An 18,358-nucleotide genomic window follows, 5' to 3' on the forward strand; every position below is an offset into this window, starting at 1 on the left:
TTTTCTCTGGTTATGAAACAGACTGAAATTAATTCAGATGACTCTATCTGAGCTACAAAAGCAAACCAGACCATCAGCGACAAGATTGATTATTTCTATATAGTTATTTTTAATGCCTGAAACAGCTGGCGGGGGGTCAGACGCAGTGATTAACTGCATGCTGCCTCTGTTTATATTTTCCAGGGCAAAAATTTAAAGTGAGCGATACATATGACAGGATGAGATTTTTTATTTAAAGCTACCGCTCAAGCACGTACAGGACAAAATCAGCAAAGAGATAAGAGGTAAGGCTTTGTCCACAGGGGGCGCCACAATCAACACAAACCGAAAGTTCCTCACAGGAGCTTTAATGTTCAGAATGTTTATGCGTCTCTTTGTGTTTATAAAGACTTTTTTATAATGTATGCTCACATTTAAATTGTGCCACTTCCCTACAGAGGCCGGCCAGTGGTGAAACCCATGTAACAGAGATACGGTTGGTGTGCGCAGTCACCTTTCTAATCGTCTCTTTTTGTGTCTTTAGTGAAGATGAATGGTGCCGCAGTCAAGGTGGGAAATAGTGAAGTATTGTGTGATAAATAAATGACCAAAGAAACAAGTTTAGTTTGAACTTTTTTATTCATCTCTTTTTTTAGTTCTTTTTACTTTTTTGCTTTACGAAACAAATGTTTGCAGATGTCCTATGAATAAACAACAGCACCCTTTTCTCCTTAAAGGCAGGGGTCCGCCTCCCCTGCCTCGTCAAGAAAAGAGACTCTTCTTGTCCAATTACAACCTCTCCAGATTCCCAAAGTGACTCTTCTTTCCTGTATTTGACATTCGTTTAAGTGCATTAGTAGACAACGGAACCATTTAATGTGCAATAGCTGAGTTTATGGTCAATGCGAAAAAAGTTATTTACATTGCAGCTATGACTCACATTAACTGTCTGTTTCATCACTTGAGCTCGCGTCAGAACCGGAGAGGGAGACAATCACAACGCAAGGAGTCTCCTTTCAAGCACAGCCTTCGTAAACAGCAACCTTTACCTACATCATCATCATCATCATCATCAGGATTAACTAGACTCTTTTGTCATACCTGTTTTCCTCCAGTAAGACAAAAAGGTTAATAGATAGAATGGTTTAAAATAAAGTTTAGTGATTGTGCTTTTAAAACCAAAGTAAAACAAATAACAAACATTGACGACAACACGAAACAGAACAGTGCATTACAAAAAACAAATCAAAGAAAAAGAATCCCAAAGTGGCACTTTCTTGGGGCAGCTAAATAATATAGCATTTACAACATGGATGGAAATGATAAAATAATAATTATATTTACTGGCATAATAAAATTAGAATTCAAATAAAACGAGGAAGACAAATTTGAGGTACCACGATGGGTAAAACAAGAGGACATCATGTTTACACGTATATTTACAGACAGTCCACCCCGCTCTGCTTGCAGCTCTTTTCTTACAGTAACACGCGACTGTACGGGCGCCCACAGTTCTGGTCGAAGGCAGGCCGAGTCATGTCAATGTCTGGAGTAGGTTTCCCTCCATATTGCATTGGAATTCAACATAAATATACTACTGCGTTTTCTGTTTTGAATGCACCATCTTTTTATCTTCAGACACTCTTTCCTTTTTTTTTTTTTTAAATGGACATAGAAAATGATAAGTTAGAAAAAAAAACATTGTTTTCCAGATGTAAAGAAACACTACTGATGTACAGTATGATGGCAGCGAACATGATGGTGAAATACTGAGATATTTAAAATTGTAAGAGAAACAATGGTGCTCCGCTCTTGGAAAAAAATCAGGACAGTTCCTCGTTTTCCTCCTCTGTTCTTCAGCTCTCTACCATCTGTGCAGGAGAAACAAACATTTGGTTAGTCTCCATCTTTCATAACAAGAGCGACACAGATAAACTGGCTGTCGGCTTTAAAGGCTGTTTGTGTTTTGTGTTTATGTAATAAAAAATCTGTATTTTATGAGCTGATGCATCCTTATATGTACTTCTTAAACTCCCAGACAGCCAAATCAGCCGGTGTGCTCGTTGACAGTTTCTACCTCTAGCTCTTCATCTCCTTGTGTGAAGGCCCCCGTGGTGTTGAGGCCCATGTCTGCAGGGTTCCTGCGGCCTCCTTCTCCTCTCCGCCGGCCCCCTGAGCCCCTGGAGGACATGGAGCTGGAGGAGCTGGGGTCTCGGGGGCTGTTGACTGTGGGGAACTGTGGTCGGCTGTAGGGCAAAATGTCCTCTGAACCTACGGAAGAACAATTATTAGACAAATTAAGACCTGCAAAATCACATATGACCTACTGAACCCAGCAACAATGAGTAGCCCTTTTTACACTGACAGTTCAAGGCGGGATTATTACGCCGCTGCTACGTTCTGTCTGCTATGTAAAACGCACGGCGGAGGCAGAATGGTGCGGCGAAGTCGTTCTGCCTCTGAGCCGACATTGGAGGTAGTAACAGAAGCAAAATGACGTCAGAGCGTGTGTGTGTATTTAAAGCTAAAGTTTGTTTACACCTGGCGCACATTTTGCTTCTGCCTCGTATGTAAAAACACTGGGGCAGCTTAACGCCGGCGTTGCTTTCATCCAATGTAAAATGGTGAAGGCTGCTTCGTTACGACGCTGAGGCGGAACCGCAGTGTAAAAAGGGCTAGTGATTCTCTTTGATGTGACTTACCTGCGTGTTGGCGTGCCTTGTTGGCGATGCTACCCTCATGTTTATTCCCTTTCCCTCCATGAGCAGTCTTTTGTCTCTCCTGAGCGTCTCTGCGCTCAGACGAGCTGGTTCTGGTGTCCGAGCCGTCTCTGGGCCGGTAGCTCCCCGTTGCCCCTCTCTTGTCTCGGCCCTCACCTGCTTTGGGGGAAATGACTCCCCTCCCCTCCAGGGCTACCTTGGAGGGGTGCGTAGGCGACTTAAGCACTGCTGGAGGTGGGATGGGCGGAGGTGGGAGATCTGAGGGATAAACACAGGAAGTAAGAACACATTAACCTCCAACATCAATAAGTAGAGTTTAGATTATTACACAGGACTGAGGAAGGAGGATGTGTAAACTTCAGTGTGTATGATCTGTCACTCAGCTGTCGCACACCTGCGAGGTGACACACAAACACAGCTGCAGTGTGTGTACACACTCGCAGCGCTGCACACTCCACAGTAAACAGAAGAGATGACATTAGAGAGGAGGAGTACGGCCTGAGAGTTATGAGATCTGAGCGAGAGGGGAGGAAGAGGGGAGCGTGACGGTCAGCAGCTGGCTCCCTGACCTGCTCGACTTCCCCTGTCGATGAATCAATGCTGCTCGTCCTTGAGCCATTATTCATATGAGTGCGACTGTGGGCCGCCGAGCCTCTCACACATCACATCTAAACAGAACGCCGGGAGAAAAGCCTTGTCCGCCTGCGATCGATGGCTTTTCATCTTCTAATCAGCTTCAGACCTGAAGGATGGTTTTGTCAACGGCTGGACCAATAATCCACGCAGGATTAGAAAGTAAATAAACGTAGCAAGTGCTGACTTTTACACCTGCGCTTGCATCCTGAAGGCTACCTTAGACGCTTTAAGACTGTTCAATGCTGCACATTGTGCAGGAGAATCAAAGCTTTTATTTGCTTTTTACACAGGAGAGGCTAATGGGGCAGGTGATGTCTTTGCTGCGTCTCGTCGGCGGAATCAGGCAGCTTCAATACACTCCTCTGATTATCCTCCAACCTCCGCTCACTCGTCCTGAATACAAAAGGGGGGCGAGTCAATATCATACAGCGGAGAGGCGTCTGCAGTTTTTTAATATCTCTCTTGCCTCCTGAGTCCTGCCTCGGTCTGAGTCCGATCAATGCCACAGTCGGTGAGATATAGCTCCCTACGCGGGAAGAGCAGAGCGCCGCTTAGATTTATGAGGAAATACCAGCGAGGACGGAGCTCAGGTCTGAGTTGTGGCTCCGGGCTCGCCAAGGTGGGTGTGACGGTGGAGGGCCTGGTGGTTAATTAGACAGACAGGGATGAGGCTGATCAAAGGAGACAGGAAAGGGTTAAGGTGGACGAAGGGAATGTGAGTCATTGGGGGGAATTTAACGTGGGTGTTTCCACATCCACTATGCAAACGTGGGTGAGATGGGCAGGTCAAAGGGGGGTAAGGGAGGCGGCTGGGCGGTTACTTGTTTGCCTATTTACCTGCCATCCTAACTGATGGTATTTATGTGGATTTAATGTGATGCTGCCTGGATATTTGTCTTGCTCCGAAAGGCACAGAGACATAACAATGCAGAATATTTCTTTAAATTCCATGAAATCGCCTCCCCTCACCGACCACCTCAGGACCACACTCCAGACTTCAGACATGGTATGCAGGGTGGGGGTTGAAGGGGAGGCAGAGACAGGGGGGAGGCAATAACCTCCAAATGAAAAACAATCCATTCAGATCAAATGCAATCAGCAGGAGGCCTGATGGACAGACAGAGCTGCGGAGCTGTCATCCGCCCCCTCGCTGCTCAGACAAAGACGGAGGAGAGAGAGAGAGAGAGGGAGGGGAGCACCAGAGGAGAGGAGCGAGTGGAAGAGAGGGATGGAGAGATCACTCCGAAGGGAGGGGCGGCGGACGGGGAAGGAGCCAGGATATAAGGATGATGGCAGGAGGTGGGGGTTCGGGGCTGGGGGGTGGGATTTTCTGCAGTGATATAGCTGGTCTGGCTCCCAGTGAGCTGGATATTAAATCTCCCTGCCAAGTGCTTCCAACACTCAAGGACACCTGACACTAAGAGGAGCGCCAGCACACACTGTACACAGCAGAGGGAGCGTGTGCACACTCACATACAGATACACTTAGAAATATCTTTCCACGAGATCAAAGCGGAGAGGAAGCGGCCGGGACAGCCACCGGCAGGCCGTGTGTGTGTTTTAAAAAGGATGCTGTAAAGAGTCAATGGCTCTTTTACTTAACAAGGTTAAAGCTTCTCCTTCTGCGCCGGTATTTAGCCCCTGTTTGGTTTATGTTCAGCCCTGCAAAGTGAAAGGTGGCACTTCAGTATGAGCCAGAGCACCTGGATCAATTTCATTAGTGGCTGAGTGGAGAGACATCCCAGTGTCAGCAGAGCCAGGCTGGGCAGAGCTCCCTTGAGACAGACACCCCCCTACCCCCCGCTCTCGGCCCTGGCCTCCAGCCCACCACCCGCCCGATCTGTTCAGCAGCGTCACAGATCAGGAGTGATGCCATGAATGCATGTGCGTCAACACATGAGAGATGATTGAAACTTTGGCTCACAGCAGACCTGTAATCAGCCGTTTACAGACACTACATCAGAGTTAGCTGCACTTTTCTCTTTATGTCTGAGGAGAGAATCGAGGAGGATCCACTGATCCATCTGACCATCAGTGTGTTGACTGTAAGTTATCACTACTCTTTACAGACAACCAAGTACACCTGCAAATGGAGTTTATTTTAAGAATCACAATCACAGTTGTAGTTACTGTATCAAGTTCCTACCAGCGGTGGATCCAGAGGGGTGGCCTGGGCCCGACTTGCAATCTGATTGGCCACCCCAAAATTCTAAACGATGATTGGCTTTTTGCCTTGTCAGAGGTGTGTTAAAATCAACTATATGGGCTGTGTTGCAACAGGCTGCTAGTAGCTTTCTTTGTATCTCAATGTGGCACATTTCCTTTAGTACCTTAAATTGTAACTCTGCTCATACATCTTCTTAAAGAATTAAGCTTAGAAGAAAGGGTTAATTAAATGCGGGTCCAGACTAAAAAAAGTCTGGACCCGCCCCTGGTTCCCACATGAGGTCAAATCCTACAGTTGGACAGGGCGGGGCAGGAATCAAACCTGGGCCGCTGTGTTTAAGACTCAGCCTTAAAAGCTAGGTGCTATAGCAGGTGAGCTACCTGGGCTTCTAGTTTTAGAACACTGACATGTACAGTATATAAGTATGTGTACCTTCATTATAGACTTCACGTCGCTGGTTCACTGGATGAACTGCAGGATGCTGTTTCTGCTTCTTAGGAGGCCTCCTGTGTACAGCTGCCATACTCATGTTACTGTCCGTGGACACCGGGCTGCCCGGACGGTGGCCCGACGGGTTTATTTGGTATTTTCGTGCTGACAAAAGAAAAACAGGAAGTTTACTTTTACTCCTCCTCAAATGTCTTGCAGTAACATCCTTGTGGATGCGGCAGACTGTCTAAAACCTACCTGAAGCTCCTCCCACTTCGTGGCCCTGTGTGTTGGGATATTTGGCCACCCGCAGGCCTGAATACTCCGCCGCTGCTGCGACCGCTTGAGCAAAGTCAGCATCAGTGAAGAAGGATCCATCTGATGAGCTGACGGCGCTGGACCTTCCTGAAGAGACATTATCCTCCTCGGAAGCCGACCCCCACCCGTTGATCATGGAGCCGGTCACCGAGCTCTCCAGGTCGCCCATGCTGGACGCAGGCGTCTGCTCCAGACCCCGTAGCAGCAACCTTCGCGGATGCATCTGGGGGTGGTGGGGGTGTGTGTGGGGGATGGTGTGGTGGTAGTGCATCTTGGCTACCTCTGCGTCTGTCTCGTCACCCTCCTCCTCCTCTTCTTCTAATATATCATCCTCCTCCTCCATGCCGTCAGTGTCCAAGGCCAACGGGCTGGTGATGTACCCATATGTGTGTGAAGGGGAGAGGGGCCGCGGAGGGGGCGGGGGGCTCACAGCATGGCGCCTGAGAGAGGTTACAAACAAACGGTATCAGAACCCAGCAAATTCTGAATATTCTGGATACATGGTTTACATACGATACATGTTTTAGCAAATTATCTTCAAGTGGATGATTTGCTGATGTAGATCTAAGCACATTAAACTCATCAGAAAGGGTGCAGCTATGTTGCCCAGAAATCTGAACTACTGTGATGTATTGCGCATTTCAAAGAACTTCCACATCGCTGCAAGTTAGATTTATATTCTGTGCTGAACTGAACTGAAACAAACGGCTCCCTGGAAGCGAAGAAATCCTTCTAAAAGCTAAAATATGCTTTTGAAAAACTGCCAACTGTGCTGTACAATAGACAGAATTTGGAGTTAATGGGCTTAAAAAACACACTTTCAAATACAAAAGGTGCTCATGTTTCTCTATGAGGCTTCAGGGAATAGCTATACTTCATGATCACTCTTCTTTCTCTCCTGTTCGACCTGACGTCATGCAGGTGTACCTGCGTTCATGGCTGTCCGGTGCTTCCTGGAGCATCGGCTGCATTTCCTCCTGCGGCGAGGGTGTGAGAGTGGCTGTGGACTGGTGACTGTAAGATACGGCAGCCGGGGAGGAGGCGGCCCCTCTGATGGGAGGAGTGGGGCCCCTCTCCATCTCTTCTTCCTCCTCCAGCTCGTCAGGCTGCAGGTACATGTGAGAGGGGGGCATGGGGCACTGCATGTCTGGGTCACAGCTGCCAAGAGAGAGAAACAAGCCTCATTACCTTCATATCACTCACAGAAAACATGCATGTTTTTATATAGTGAAGGCAGAAAAACATGTTCTAAATATTCATGCCACCCTTCTATCAAGGTTTGACGAGAAGCGAGCGCTAATAGATAGAAAACCCCCGGGGCAAGTGTTGCACAGGAGAAAAAGCAGGAAGTAGTATTTAAATAAAGTGTGTGCATGCCTGTCAGGTTGTCTGTGTCTCTGTGTCTGTGCAGACATCTCCCACCTTTCCTCCATCGATAGAGAGTACTCCTCTGTGCTCCGACTGGGGGGTGGGTTTGCAGGGGGAGGGGGCAGGAGGTCAGCCCAATTCATTGTGCTCTGTTTGGGTAGTTTGGGGGTGCGCACTCCCTTCTTGTGACCCTGACTCCCTGTTTTAGAATGAAAAAAAAAAGCACTCTGTCAGTCACAAGACACCTACAGACACGCTGACTTACATTCACTCTGAGTCTGAAAAACACATTAATTATTAATGTTGAAGATTCACAAGGTAATGAGTGAGAGACTGACAGAAGATAACATGCTTTAACAAGACAGACTAACAAAGAGAAGACCATTTTACACGTGAGAGTGCAAAGGCTAATGCTAAGCTCCACTTAATGCAAGTGTGCACTCTACCTCTCGGTTATTAAATGATGGTGAATTCTATAAAACACGGTTATTTCCCTGCAGCGATATTACCCAGCAGCTAGAGAATAGGTAGGAGGAAAACGGCCGAAAAGGGTCCAATTAATAGCAAACTATTAGAATAGTGAACCAATGAGCTGTGAGGTGCAGCAAGCATTAAAGGCTTCTCCTTAATAGCTTGAACTTCAAGCGCAATATCAGAATGGATACGTGGCATTAAGGTGGCAGTGTTGCATGCCGCCTGCTATGTGTTATCATTTGTCCTTGTCCACAGGCAGACAGTGAGGCCCTGATGAAATTAGGCTGCTCCATACTGGAATTAAAGTAAAGCTAATTAACAAAAGCAATGCAAACTAAACATGGACAAAGAGAAAAATATATGCTTCTATCTAATTTGCTTTAAACATCCCTCCGACGACATCACATCCAGATAACAAAAGGCAGCAGCAGCAGAAGCCTGGCATGGTGCTCACGCCTTTGTTTGGAGGCATTGTTGACAGTTTCCTCTTCTCTTTGTGTTCAGCAATTTCCCACTTTCTGAAGGCATCTCCCTTTCAATTCCTCCTCAAGATAGACTGACATGGAAATTAATCAAATCGCCATTTTGAAAGCATGCACTATTAGCATCTCAAAGTGATTTATTGCTTTTGAGCAAAAGGGGTTGTATTTTCCAAACGGAGCTGGAAGGGGGGGGGTGTTTGTGATTATATGGTTCACAACAATAATAAGCTGGGGGAAATACTTTGGCAGTTAAATTACAAAGAGCACCTAAAAGAATAAAACTCCAAACAAACTTAAAGGAGAAATTCTCCCCTGGAAAAAGCGGCTGTCAGTCAAAGCTGGTGTTTTCGGCAATCGATAGAAGCAATAATATTGAAATTGGCGACATAGCTGTGGAGAAAGTTGTACAAACAGCTGTGGTTTCCCCCATTCTACATTCCTACAACACCCAGCATGCATTGCGCCCCTCCTAATGAAAGGAGCGGCCCAGCGAGAGACGCTGGAGTGAAATATGACCGTTTCACTGCAGGCAATGACTCAGAGCGGTACAGAATCTGAAATATAACAAGAATATACCGGTGGATTATCTAAAAAATCTTCAGGTCTGCAGTCTACATTTCAAACCTGATGATTTTGAACGAGACATGACATCGGAGGTGGTCATCCTAGATTGAGGAAGTGTAGTTTAGCAAGCTCCCTGGCTGGTTTTCCAGGGCCCATTGGAGAAGCAGATAGCGTCCTCCAAAGGCACAGAGCCAAATTGCCATAATGGCATTACCTCCCCATAATAGCATGATAGTACTGACGTTGAAAATCAGCGAACTGGCCCTTTAAGAGAGAAAAAAATCTTTGGACATGTTGATTTTTTGTTGGGCCCTCTTACCGGAGGTGCTACTGCTGCCTCTGTCGGAGCTGTTGTAGGAGCCTCCCGTGTGGCTGTCATGGGTCTGGTTGTAGGGGATGGTGGCTGGCATCGGGCTGTCACCACCTCTGTAGCGGTCTGATGGTGGAGAGAATGGAGCGCAAGTTAGTATGACCCCAGACTGACATCTCCAAAACCTTGTGATGAATAATCAGTACTCATTAGAAACACTTGAGAATGGAAATGTTAAATTAGTGAGCATAGCGTGCGATGTTACGTGTGACATGAGACATGCACTACATGCTGTATAGTCTTCGTGTGAGTATGTAAAGACATGCAACATCTGCACAGAAGTCTCAAAACTATCACACCAGATGTGTTTCCCTTCTGCAGGCACACCGAGGTGATGATAGCTTCGTTCAAAGCGGCCAAAAGTTATCTTTGTCTTTCCTTCAGAAATGTGACACCAAAGATAAACCCTCACACCTGCCTCCATCACAGCACGACCCAGGTACCGACGACGGCAGTTCAGGCCTGGCCCCACATTTAACAGCAAAGATTACAGATGATTGCATGGAGGGTGATGAGGGGTTACATGAATGCGAGAAAGAGCGATGACGCCGATGTTGACGGAGTAGGAAGGAGACAGAAGCAGGGAAAATATGAGCATGAAACTTTTCTACAGGCGTCCAAGGTAAGGAGGAAGAGCCAGGAGAGAAAAGTGGGAAAAATCAGGTGGCGGGAGATGATGGCTCGGAGTTGGCTGCTGGGGATTCCACACACTCACCCTTGTTCAGTTTGTTTTGCTCCATGATGTTGTACTGCAGCTGGGAAGCCATTTCCTGTTTCTGCTGCTGGACCGAGGGGGGCTTCCAGCAGTGCTTTTCATTCATCTCCCCTCCTACCACGTGTCCTCCTCCTCCGCTCCCTCCTGTCCCTCTGTCTGAGTTGATGTTGTTGCCCATGATGGCCGACTGGATGAGCTGGGTGGTGGCGTACGGCGTCGGCTGGCCGCCCGGACCCACAAAGCGGCCCTCTTTCAGGTTGGGGCTGTTGAACGTCTTCATCTCATTGATCTTGTTGGACAAATCTACGTCTCCGTAGACTCCTGACTCTGGCACGATGAGGTTTGTCTGCTTGTTTTCCATCTGGTTGTTATAATTGGCGATGCAGTCGGCTGGAGAACATGAGGAGGGTATTTAGTCAATCTCGCCTACTGCTGATCAGCTTAGCAGCAGTATGCCAGAGCAATAAAAGCTTTGAAACAATAGGGCTTCATGTGACCCACTGCCGCGCTGAAAGCATGTGATTTGATGAAATTGAAAGACATTTACATACTAATTTCTACCTTCTGAAAGAGAGAGACATTTCTATTTCCGTTTAAAGTCTCAGTTATGTTTGCCAAATGATGATCTACTTTAGGTGAGTGACACAGGTTGTATTACACCTTCCCGCTCAGCCTCTCCCGTGACTCAATGTGGGTGTCATCTCTGTTCTGTTCCATCTGACAGCGGGAGCGTCGTCGCTCATTGAGAGGGACAGAGAGACATGTCTGTATCAAAGACCTGGAATGGGGCGCGCAGTAAAAGCACAGCTCCACTGACAGATCCAATTTTCCCTGGCTCATAAAATATTCAAATCCTCCAGCAGATCTGAGAGCCAGCCTTGCGGTAAATACCAAGGACGGCCATAGGTGCATGCTGCTCGTGCCACGCGCCTCACGTTTCAGCGGCGCGGCTCGAACAGCTCGACACTTCAAAGGTTGACGTGTGAAAGCGCCCCTATGGCTGAGATAAAGGGACATTAACTCCTATTTCTTTGCTCTGTCACCTAGTCAGTGATCCTCTTAATGTTCACAGAGTTTAGGTTTGGCACACACACAAAGCATGCGTCTGGCAAGCTCCTTAGTGTCATACAGCGGGGCGTCATGCGAAGAGTGAGGGCTGCCTTTAGCCTGTTATTCCCTGTTAAACATCTCACATCATGTTAAGGTACAGTTAAATGCTTCAGCCTCAGAAGAAGGGTGATTAGCACAGAGAAAAAACCCAACCTGATGACTATAAAGTCTACAGAATGAATTATTAATCCTCGCCGGGAAAGGTTTGAAGTAATGAGAAACTATCGCAGGGCTGAATGGATATCAGGCCAAACAGCTGGGTAGGAATTGCGGGCTGCCCTTAAAGACAGAGTCCCAAAGTGCATAATTTAGAACATAAAGCATTTCATTGCGGTCCAAGTTTCTGAGGTCAGAGCTGCACATTTATAACATTAAGTCCTGTGTCATACAAGCTGAAGTTTTACTCTGTTCTCTTTTCAAATAGTGCGTGTGTGCAGAGTTTTTATTTGAACATTTCAAGGCCGAGTTTGTTCTTATTTGTTGACTCACGAATGCTGAATCAACTAAAAGGCCACCTGCTGTTCTATAAGCCCTTCTTCCCCCTTCACCTACCCTACTTTACTGAATCTTACTCTCTCTACCTTTGCTCATACATTCAAGTGTATGTTTTAGCATACGCTTATTCTTCATCCCTCCGTCCTCCTCCCTTCCATCTGCTCCTCCAGGTGCACCTCTCTCCCTCCATCACTCTCTCCTCCTCTGCTTCTGGCCACCGTCTGCAGTCCAGCCTTGACCTCTTCGCCCGCTGCACATTTCTTAAATAACTGAGCACTTAGGGGAAATTACATTACGGGCTATAACAACAGTATGGAAATCAGCAGAGCAATTCGATTAGCAACAGAGTAGAGCCATAAGCCCCTCTCAGTGTGCTCCTTTTATTTCCTGCCTAAAACAGCTCGACTTTAACCTCCGATAAATCAAACACACAAGCACACAGGCGCTCTTAATCCTAATATTTCTTCAGGTTTTTCTGGTGGAGACCTGCAGAAAGGAGAGATACACAGAACAACTCTCCAGGGAGCTAACCCAGATATCAGATTTTACTTCCTTTTTCACTGCCGATTCCCCCGGCTCCAACATTTCTTATCTCTATAGTTATTTTGTCAAGGACTGCATTGTTGCGTTCGAGGGTAGAGTTTATTTTGGTTGTTTCCTGTGTATAAAAGTGTCGACAGGACTTACCTGGGCGGCTGTACGTTGCCAGGTTGCTGTCGCTGTTGCCGTTGCCTGCAGTGCAGCAGTTGATGCTGCAGTCGTTGTGGTTGGAGCAGGAGTTGGGCCATGTGTCAGCCAACCAGGGCTGCGTGGCTGATTCCCCGATGTTTAGCAAACCAGGCCTGAGAAAAGAAAAATTGGACCGAATGTTTAACAATAGCTGGAGAGTAAGCCAACACCACAATGACATTTATGTGAATGAACTGAAACACCCGCAGAACATAATATTTGAAAGAGAAGATTATGTGGTTTATTTATCCAGCAGCTAAGAATAGGAAAAATAGAAATCCGGCTTTACTACTTCTTGCCTTTTGGCCAAACACACACACATACACGCACACACTTGCACAGGCACAGAGGCCCGGGGAACACATTAGAGAAAAGCCCAGATAAATAAATTGTGTGTGCTTGACTTGCCCACAGCCGATGACACTTTCCCTGAGCCCTCGTGAGCATTAGCGATCCGCATGGATTAGACAGCCAGATAAAATTCACTCCCAATGTTACGAAATATGCGTCATGAACAGCCAGTGAACCACGAATGCTCCCCGAGTAGATTCCACTGTGTCACACAACATCTCGATCACTGAAAAAGTTTTTTTTTAGCCGTGCAGAAGAAACGAGGTGGAACTCGAGCACCAGAAGAGAAACCCCTCGTGGACCAGCCATCGCCCGGCGATCCATCTCTATTGTTTCCACGTCTTGCTCCTGTTTCTGCCGCTTTAATCCCAACACAATACAAAATCACTTGTTCAACAGGATTCCACTGTACAGCCTGACCTCAGGCCAACCACTGAGAGTTAAAGGAGCTGGGAATAAATAACCGCCTATTGCTCATGAAATGAATCAATCTAACACACAAAGAGAGTGCCGGGCTGTACAATGTTTCACTATTCAAATCTCCACACGACGACTCCCAGTATGCATATCCCAGCGCTGAATTACAGATGAATTACGTCTCCTCGTTCCCTCTCAAATGGCTCATTTCTTGGTCTCATTTTGGGTAATGAACACATTTGTCTTGAGCAGCCAAATACAATCTCACAATAGCTCCTCAATCACCCCGGCATGCAGTTGTGTGTTGATATTGAATGGCCATTGTCTTTGTGCAGCGCTGACACAGCCTTACTACGTATGGGGTTCAATCATAGAGCTGGGTAACATAATGAATATGGATTTAGTGCTGAAGGCTCCGACTAACTTTTCATTAACACATAAACAACACAACATGTACACTTACAGTACAGAGAGGGAAACAAATGAAGACGTATTTCCTCTTATTTTGTCTGCACACTCAATTTGCACCTTCTCTCCACACTGTATGAAAACATGTCAGATGCAACACAGTGAATCTACAATTAAGTGTTAGCAAGTTGATGCACTGTTTATTAAGCCTAATTATGTACAGTCTCTCTGTTTGTGCACAATACACCCTTCCACAGCAGGAAGAGGTGTGCCGTCGCCGCTGTGTGCATGCATGTGTCTCCCTGCGTGTTTCAGGGTGATGCTATGGCACAGCCTTGTGGTTGGATGTGGATTTCCACCATATAGGATGAGGACGGGCTGCTGGCAGACTACACGGGGCTTTGTTCATGTTCTAACATACTAAACGCACGTCCTTACCCCTCCTCTGCTCCGTGCTGCTTTAGAAAGTCACAGCACTCCCCCTAGTGTTTGCTGAAGGGAAGTACATGTGCCCAACCCCTAATCATCCATCCAGGAGGGTTTAACATCCTCGTTGATTTGTTATTATATTCTAATAATCATTAATTCCCTCATTATTGGATACATTATCATTTAAAGATTCTATATAGAAACAATAGATGGACTCTTACCTTCCAGCACTGCTTACACCTTCTCCCCCTCTCTGATACGCCACTGAAAAGAGAGACAAAAAGAAATTACAATATGATTTGATCAAAATATTTACCGCCCTCACATCAAAATGTGTGCCAAGATCAACACAAAATGATTGTTTCAAGAGCTATGGTAGGAATGCTACTTTAAGCATGGGAATTAATGTGTGTGGCATAATTCAGGCTGAGTCACACACACTCACACACACACACACACACACACGCACGCACACAGCAACAGGAGCAGGAGCGGGATGTGTAAGAGGCTTATGAAGAACAGAGATGCAGAGCTCTTTGGTTTCCTGGCTCGGGTTCAGCGTGTTTGAAGCTCCCTGCGCTGCAAGTTGGACTCTTTCAAGGAGCTCTAAGCTGCCGGTGTGTGAAGGAGAGATAAACTTCCAACTTTAATTACAATCTCTTCCCTGAGAGGAGAGAGGATGGAAGAGGGGAAGGTAGGGTCTGAGCTGTGACGATTCCCTGTCTCTTTTTTGTCAAAACAGGAAGTGTGGTTGTGGCCTCTGCATGCAGCCAGAGAAGCTGTTAGATTAGCTCAAACCAGTGTCAGGATCTGGTTGTAGATAAAAGATCAGGTAAATGCTCTGTAACGTCCTGTTTTTACACTGGGTACCAGGGCAAAGATTGTGGTCTTAAAGGGCCAGTTCGCCAATTTTCAACCTCAGTCCTATCATACTGTTATGGGGAGCTAATGCCATTATGGTGCCAAAAAAATGCTATTTGGCTCTGTGCCTTTGGAGGACGCTATCTGCTTCTCCAATGGGCCCTGGAAAACCTTCATCAGATGACGTGTTTTACGTAGCTTGCTAAACTACACTTCCTCAATCTAGGACGCCCGCCTCCGATGTCATGTCTCGTTCAAAATTGTCAGGTTTGAAATGTAGACTGCAGACCTGAAGATTTTTTAGACAATCCACCGGTATATTCCCGTCGTATTTTGGATTCTGTACCACTCTCAGACATTGCTTGCAGCGAAAACGGTAATATTTGACTCCAGCGTCTCTCGCTGGGCCGTTCCTTTCAGAGGGAGGGGCGCAATGCATGCTGGGTGTTTTGGAATGTAGAATGGGCGAAACCACGAGCTGTTTGTACAACTTTCTCCACAGCTACGGCGCCAATTTCAAATACTATTGCTTCTATGGATTACAGAGAACACCAGCTTTGACTGACAGCGGCTTTTTCCAGGGGCGAACGGCTCCTTTAAAGAGACGGAAACTTAACCGCACATTCAATGAGTGTGCGTCACCTGAAAGATTTCCAACTAATCCAACTTGCAACTTCATAAATTATTCTAGCTGATTGTAAGCCTCAAGGCAGTCAGAAACAACACCGCTACTGTTTTGAAAGGACCTCTGCACAGACGGGATGAACCAGTGGAACCACACACATAAACTGTGCTCTATTGTCTCTTTATTTTCTTACTTCCTCTCACCCATTCAAATGTAACTAAACTCTGCCAGCACTCCTGACACACCTCTGAGGAACAAAGAACTAATTCAGATGAATAAAAGTCCCTGAGCGAAAGAAAAAATAAGCGAGTAAATACAAACTCGCATGGAGAGAGAGAGAGAGATGTAGAGGCACAGAGAGAGCGCTTCTTTTATCTACTTTACACTGTGTCACTTCAATTCGAAGATAACCTTCTTAGCTCGCCTGTCGTTTGCCTATCTAATTGGCGTGTTGGAGTGCTGCTGATGTGTCATCCTCTTAAATCCCATCTGAGGTTGCCAGCAGCCCTTTGATCAAGTTACCACTAGTTTTAACAGCTTCTCAGTAGTGTGGCCCTGCTTGTGCTTCAGCGTGTCGTTCTGACACGACCCAAACATTCGGTGAAAACACTCATTTCTTGGTGGATCTTTAGACTGAGCCAATGATTGGCTCCTCTTGCTGGTACATCGAGCGTCCCTGGCGGACTCGGTTCTGGCTTTTAAAGGAAGTGTTACAAACATAGTGAAAAGCAGATGCTCAAAAAGACAGACATTACTAATGGAATAAAGAGGCTCTTACCTGTTGGTGTGAAGGTAAAGGAAGGCACTGTTGAGACAGAAAAAAAGGAATACAGTTATTGAATTATTGTGTCTGTTTTGAACTAATTCCTGGGACATGATTTGCAGTCTTCATCACCACATAGTTTCTGTTTTTCAGCCTGTATTCACACGCCACTCGCTGCCCCTTTCGCTTTGATCCCAGCAGACCTCCCTGGACCCCAACCGGGGGAAAGTGAGTGTTGAACCAGCTGCTGGTTCAAATCCTGGCCCAGACAGTCAGAGGCCTGCTGCGCCGGGGTCACACACCGGGGAGATATCTGCAGCTATCTCTAACGCTCACATCGTCACCCACACAGATCAGTTACTCACACTTTGGCACAGAAGAGGCCCCGGTGCAAAACGTAAACGTACTGCAGGCAGGTTTAGATTCTGTATTGAATGTTGCTGTAGTCTGTGAGTATCGTCTATAAAATGCACTTTGTTTGTTGTTGTGCTCTTTGAAGAAGTGAGGAATGCTACAGTATGCATTAGAGTTGATGCAACACTCCTCCAAGCTGAGAGTCAGCCTGTGCACGGCCTTAAATATGTGCATTTTAGAAATGTTGCTCTTCGCTTTCAACCTACAGTGTTAGCATCTTAAAGGGACGTCAGAGAAGAAACACGCTGCTGTTGTCACATTTTCATTTTCCTGAGACGACAAATGTTTACAAAACCTGTTCCAAAAAATGTCCTCTAAACGCCAGGGTCGTCTTATCATGTTTGAATCTGTCCTCATGATGATCAAACACGTCTCAAGACAGGAGCAGCTGGATGACTTTATCTGTTTGATGAATAGCTTTGAAGAGGAGACACTAACAAGTCTGTTACAAATGCACGTGATTGACTTTGAAATACATAAATCTGGTTTATATTCACAAGACTGACACTGATTTAAATCCCCAGAGGAAGAGCAAGAGGAAGCCATAACCCAGCTATGACTTAGTTTTTAAGTTGCTGCAATCCCAGGTTTTCTTTCCAAACAAGACCTCTGCAGGGTGTGTGTGTGTCTGTGTTGCACAATGTTGCAAAAGATTTCAGTTTTGATTCACAACATAACCCGAAGGTTTGCATGACTACATTCACTGGCCAGGAAGTAAGGAAGCAATTTGACATTTTTATATTTTAAGTTTGCAAATCTAAATATGTAATCTATTAACGGCCACACCAGCAAACACTTTAGCACAAAGATGCACACATACATGCAACAAGCCCCAATTCAGCCTGTTTCACTCCGGGTGCAGATTGTTGCTTCATGTGGTTGCAATCATACTCCTCTCAAAACATTCTTAGTTACCAGTTCCAACAAAGACCGAGGCCTCTTGTGGTCTGGGTGCACGAGGAGGAGGAGGAGGAGGAGGAGGGAGAACGTCTGCCTACTGTGCCCCTGCAGAGCTCTGTGAGTTCATGTGAGTAAACATCAACATATAGAATCACAGAAGGTCCAAGGGTAACTTCAGCCTACACGGCCTGCACTACTGACCTGGCCCCAGGTCCTTACTGCACTTATATAGATCTCAAAGTAACGATTCTGTGGTGACATATTCTGAATAAATTGTTTTACTAAATTACTTTGGCTAAAACAGCTTATTTCTTTGATGTAGATGTATGTAATCTGACAAGTTTCTATGTGTCAAAAACTACATATTGGCATCAGTGTGTTTTAGACTTAAAGTAACAGTCTTGAAGATCTCAGTTTCGTTCTCTTTGGTGCCACCTGTGGTGATAAACAGTAATTGCAGGAGCACACTTCCCAGATATCCAGACAGTGTTGCATGTGTGACGTCCACGGTTGGCTCTGGTTGTAACTCTTGATTTTCCTCGCTGACGGTCACTTTCCTTTTCAGACTGTTTGCTTCATCTGAGCGTCGAGTTTGTTTCTTTATCTTTGAATTATCACTTATTTTTGAAGTTGC

General features: G+C 46.1%; 1 protein-coding gene across 2 annotated transcripts in view; it reads right to left on the reverse strand.

The window, feature by feature from the left end:
* Nucleotides 1-616: 616 nt before the first annotated feature.
* robo1 (roundabout, axon guidance receptor, homolog 1 (Drosophila)) overlaps nucleotides 617-18,358 on the reverse strand; it is a 215,602-nt gene continuing 197,860 nt past the window's right edge. Inside the window, exons 19-30 of one of the 2 annotated variants that reach the window (XM_069667969.1) lie at nucleotides 16,426-16,452; nucleotides 14,383-14,425; nucleotides 12,515-12,669; nucleotides 10,223-10,612; nucleotides 9,457-9,573; nucleotides 7,672-7,816; nucleotides 7,177-7,407; nucleotides 6,190-6,689; nucleotides 5,935-6,096; nucleotides 2,682-2,957; nucleotides 2,057-2,250; nucleotides 617-1,850 (exon numbers count right to left, since the gene is read on the reverse strand). In XM_069667969.1, coding sequence (XP_069524070.1) covers nucleotides 1,836-1,850; nucleotides 2,057-2,250; nucleotides 2,682-2,957; nucleotides 5,935-6,096; nucleotides 6,190-6,689; nucleotides 7,177-7,407; nucleotides 7,672-7,816; nucleotides 9,457-9,573; nucleotides 10,223-10,612; nucleotides 12,515-12,669; nucleotides 14,383-14,425; nucleotides 16,426-16,452 — 2,255 coding nt within the window. In that variant the 3' untranslated portion in view covers nucleotides 617-1,835. Of the gene's footprint in view, nucleotides 1,851-2,056; nucleotides 2,251-2,681; nucleotides 2,958-5,934; nucleotides 6,097-6,189; nucleotides 6,690-7,176; nucleotides 7,408-7,626; nucleotides 7,817-9,456; nucleotides 9,574-10,222; nucleotides 10,613-12,514; nucleotides 12,670-14,382; nucleotides 14,426-16,425; nucleotides 16,453-18,358 lie in introns of both variants that reach the window. The other variant, XM_069667968.1, reaches the window with a different exon arrangement.

Source organism: Semicossyphus pulcher, unplaced genomic scaffold (assembly GCF_022749685.1).
Source record: "Semicossyphus pulcher isolate SPU_LCO1_2020_fin unplaced genomic scaffold, fSemPul1.0.p SCAF_19, whole genome shotgun sequence".
Lineage (NCBI taxonomy): Eukaryota > Metazoa > Chordata > Actinopteri > Labriformes > Labridae > Semicossyphus > Semicossyphus pulcher.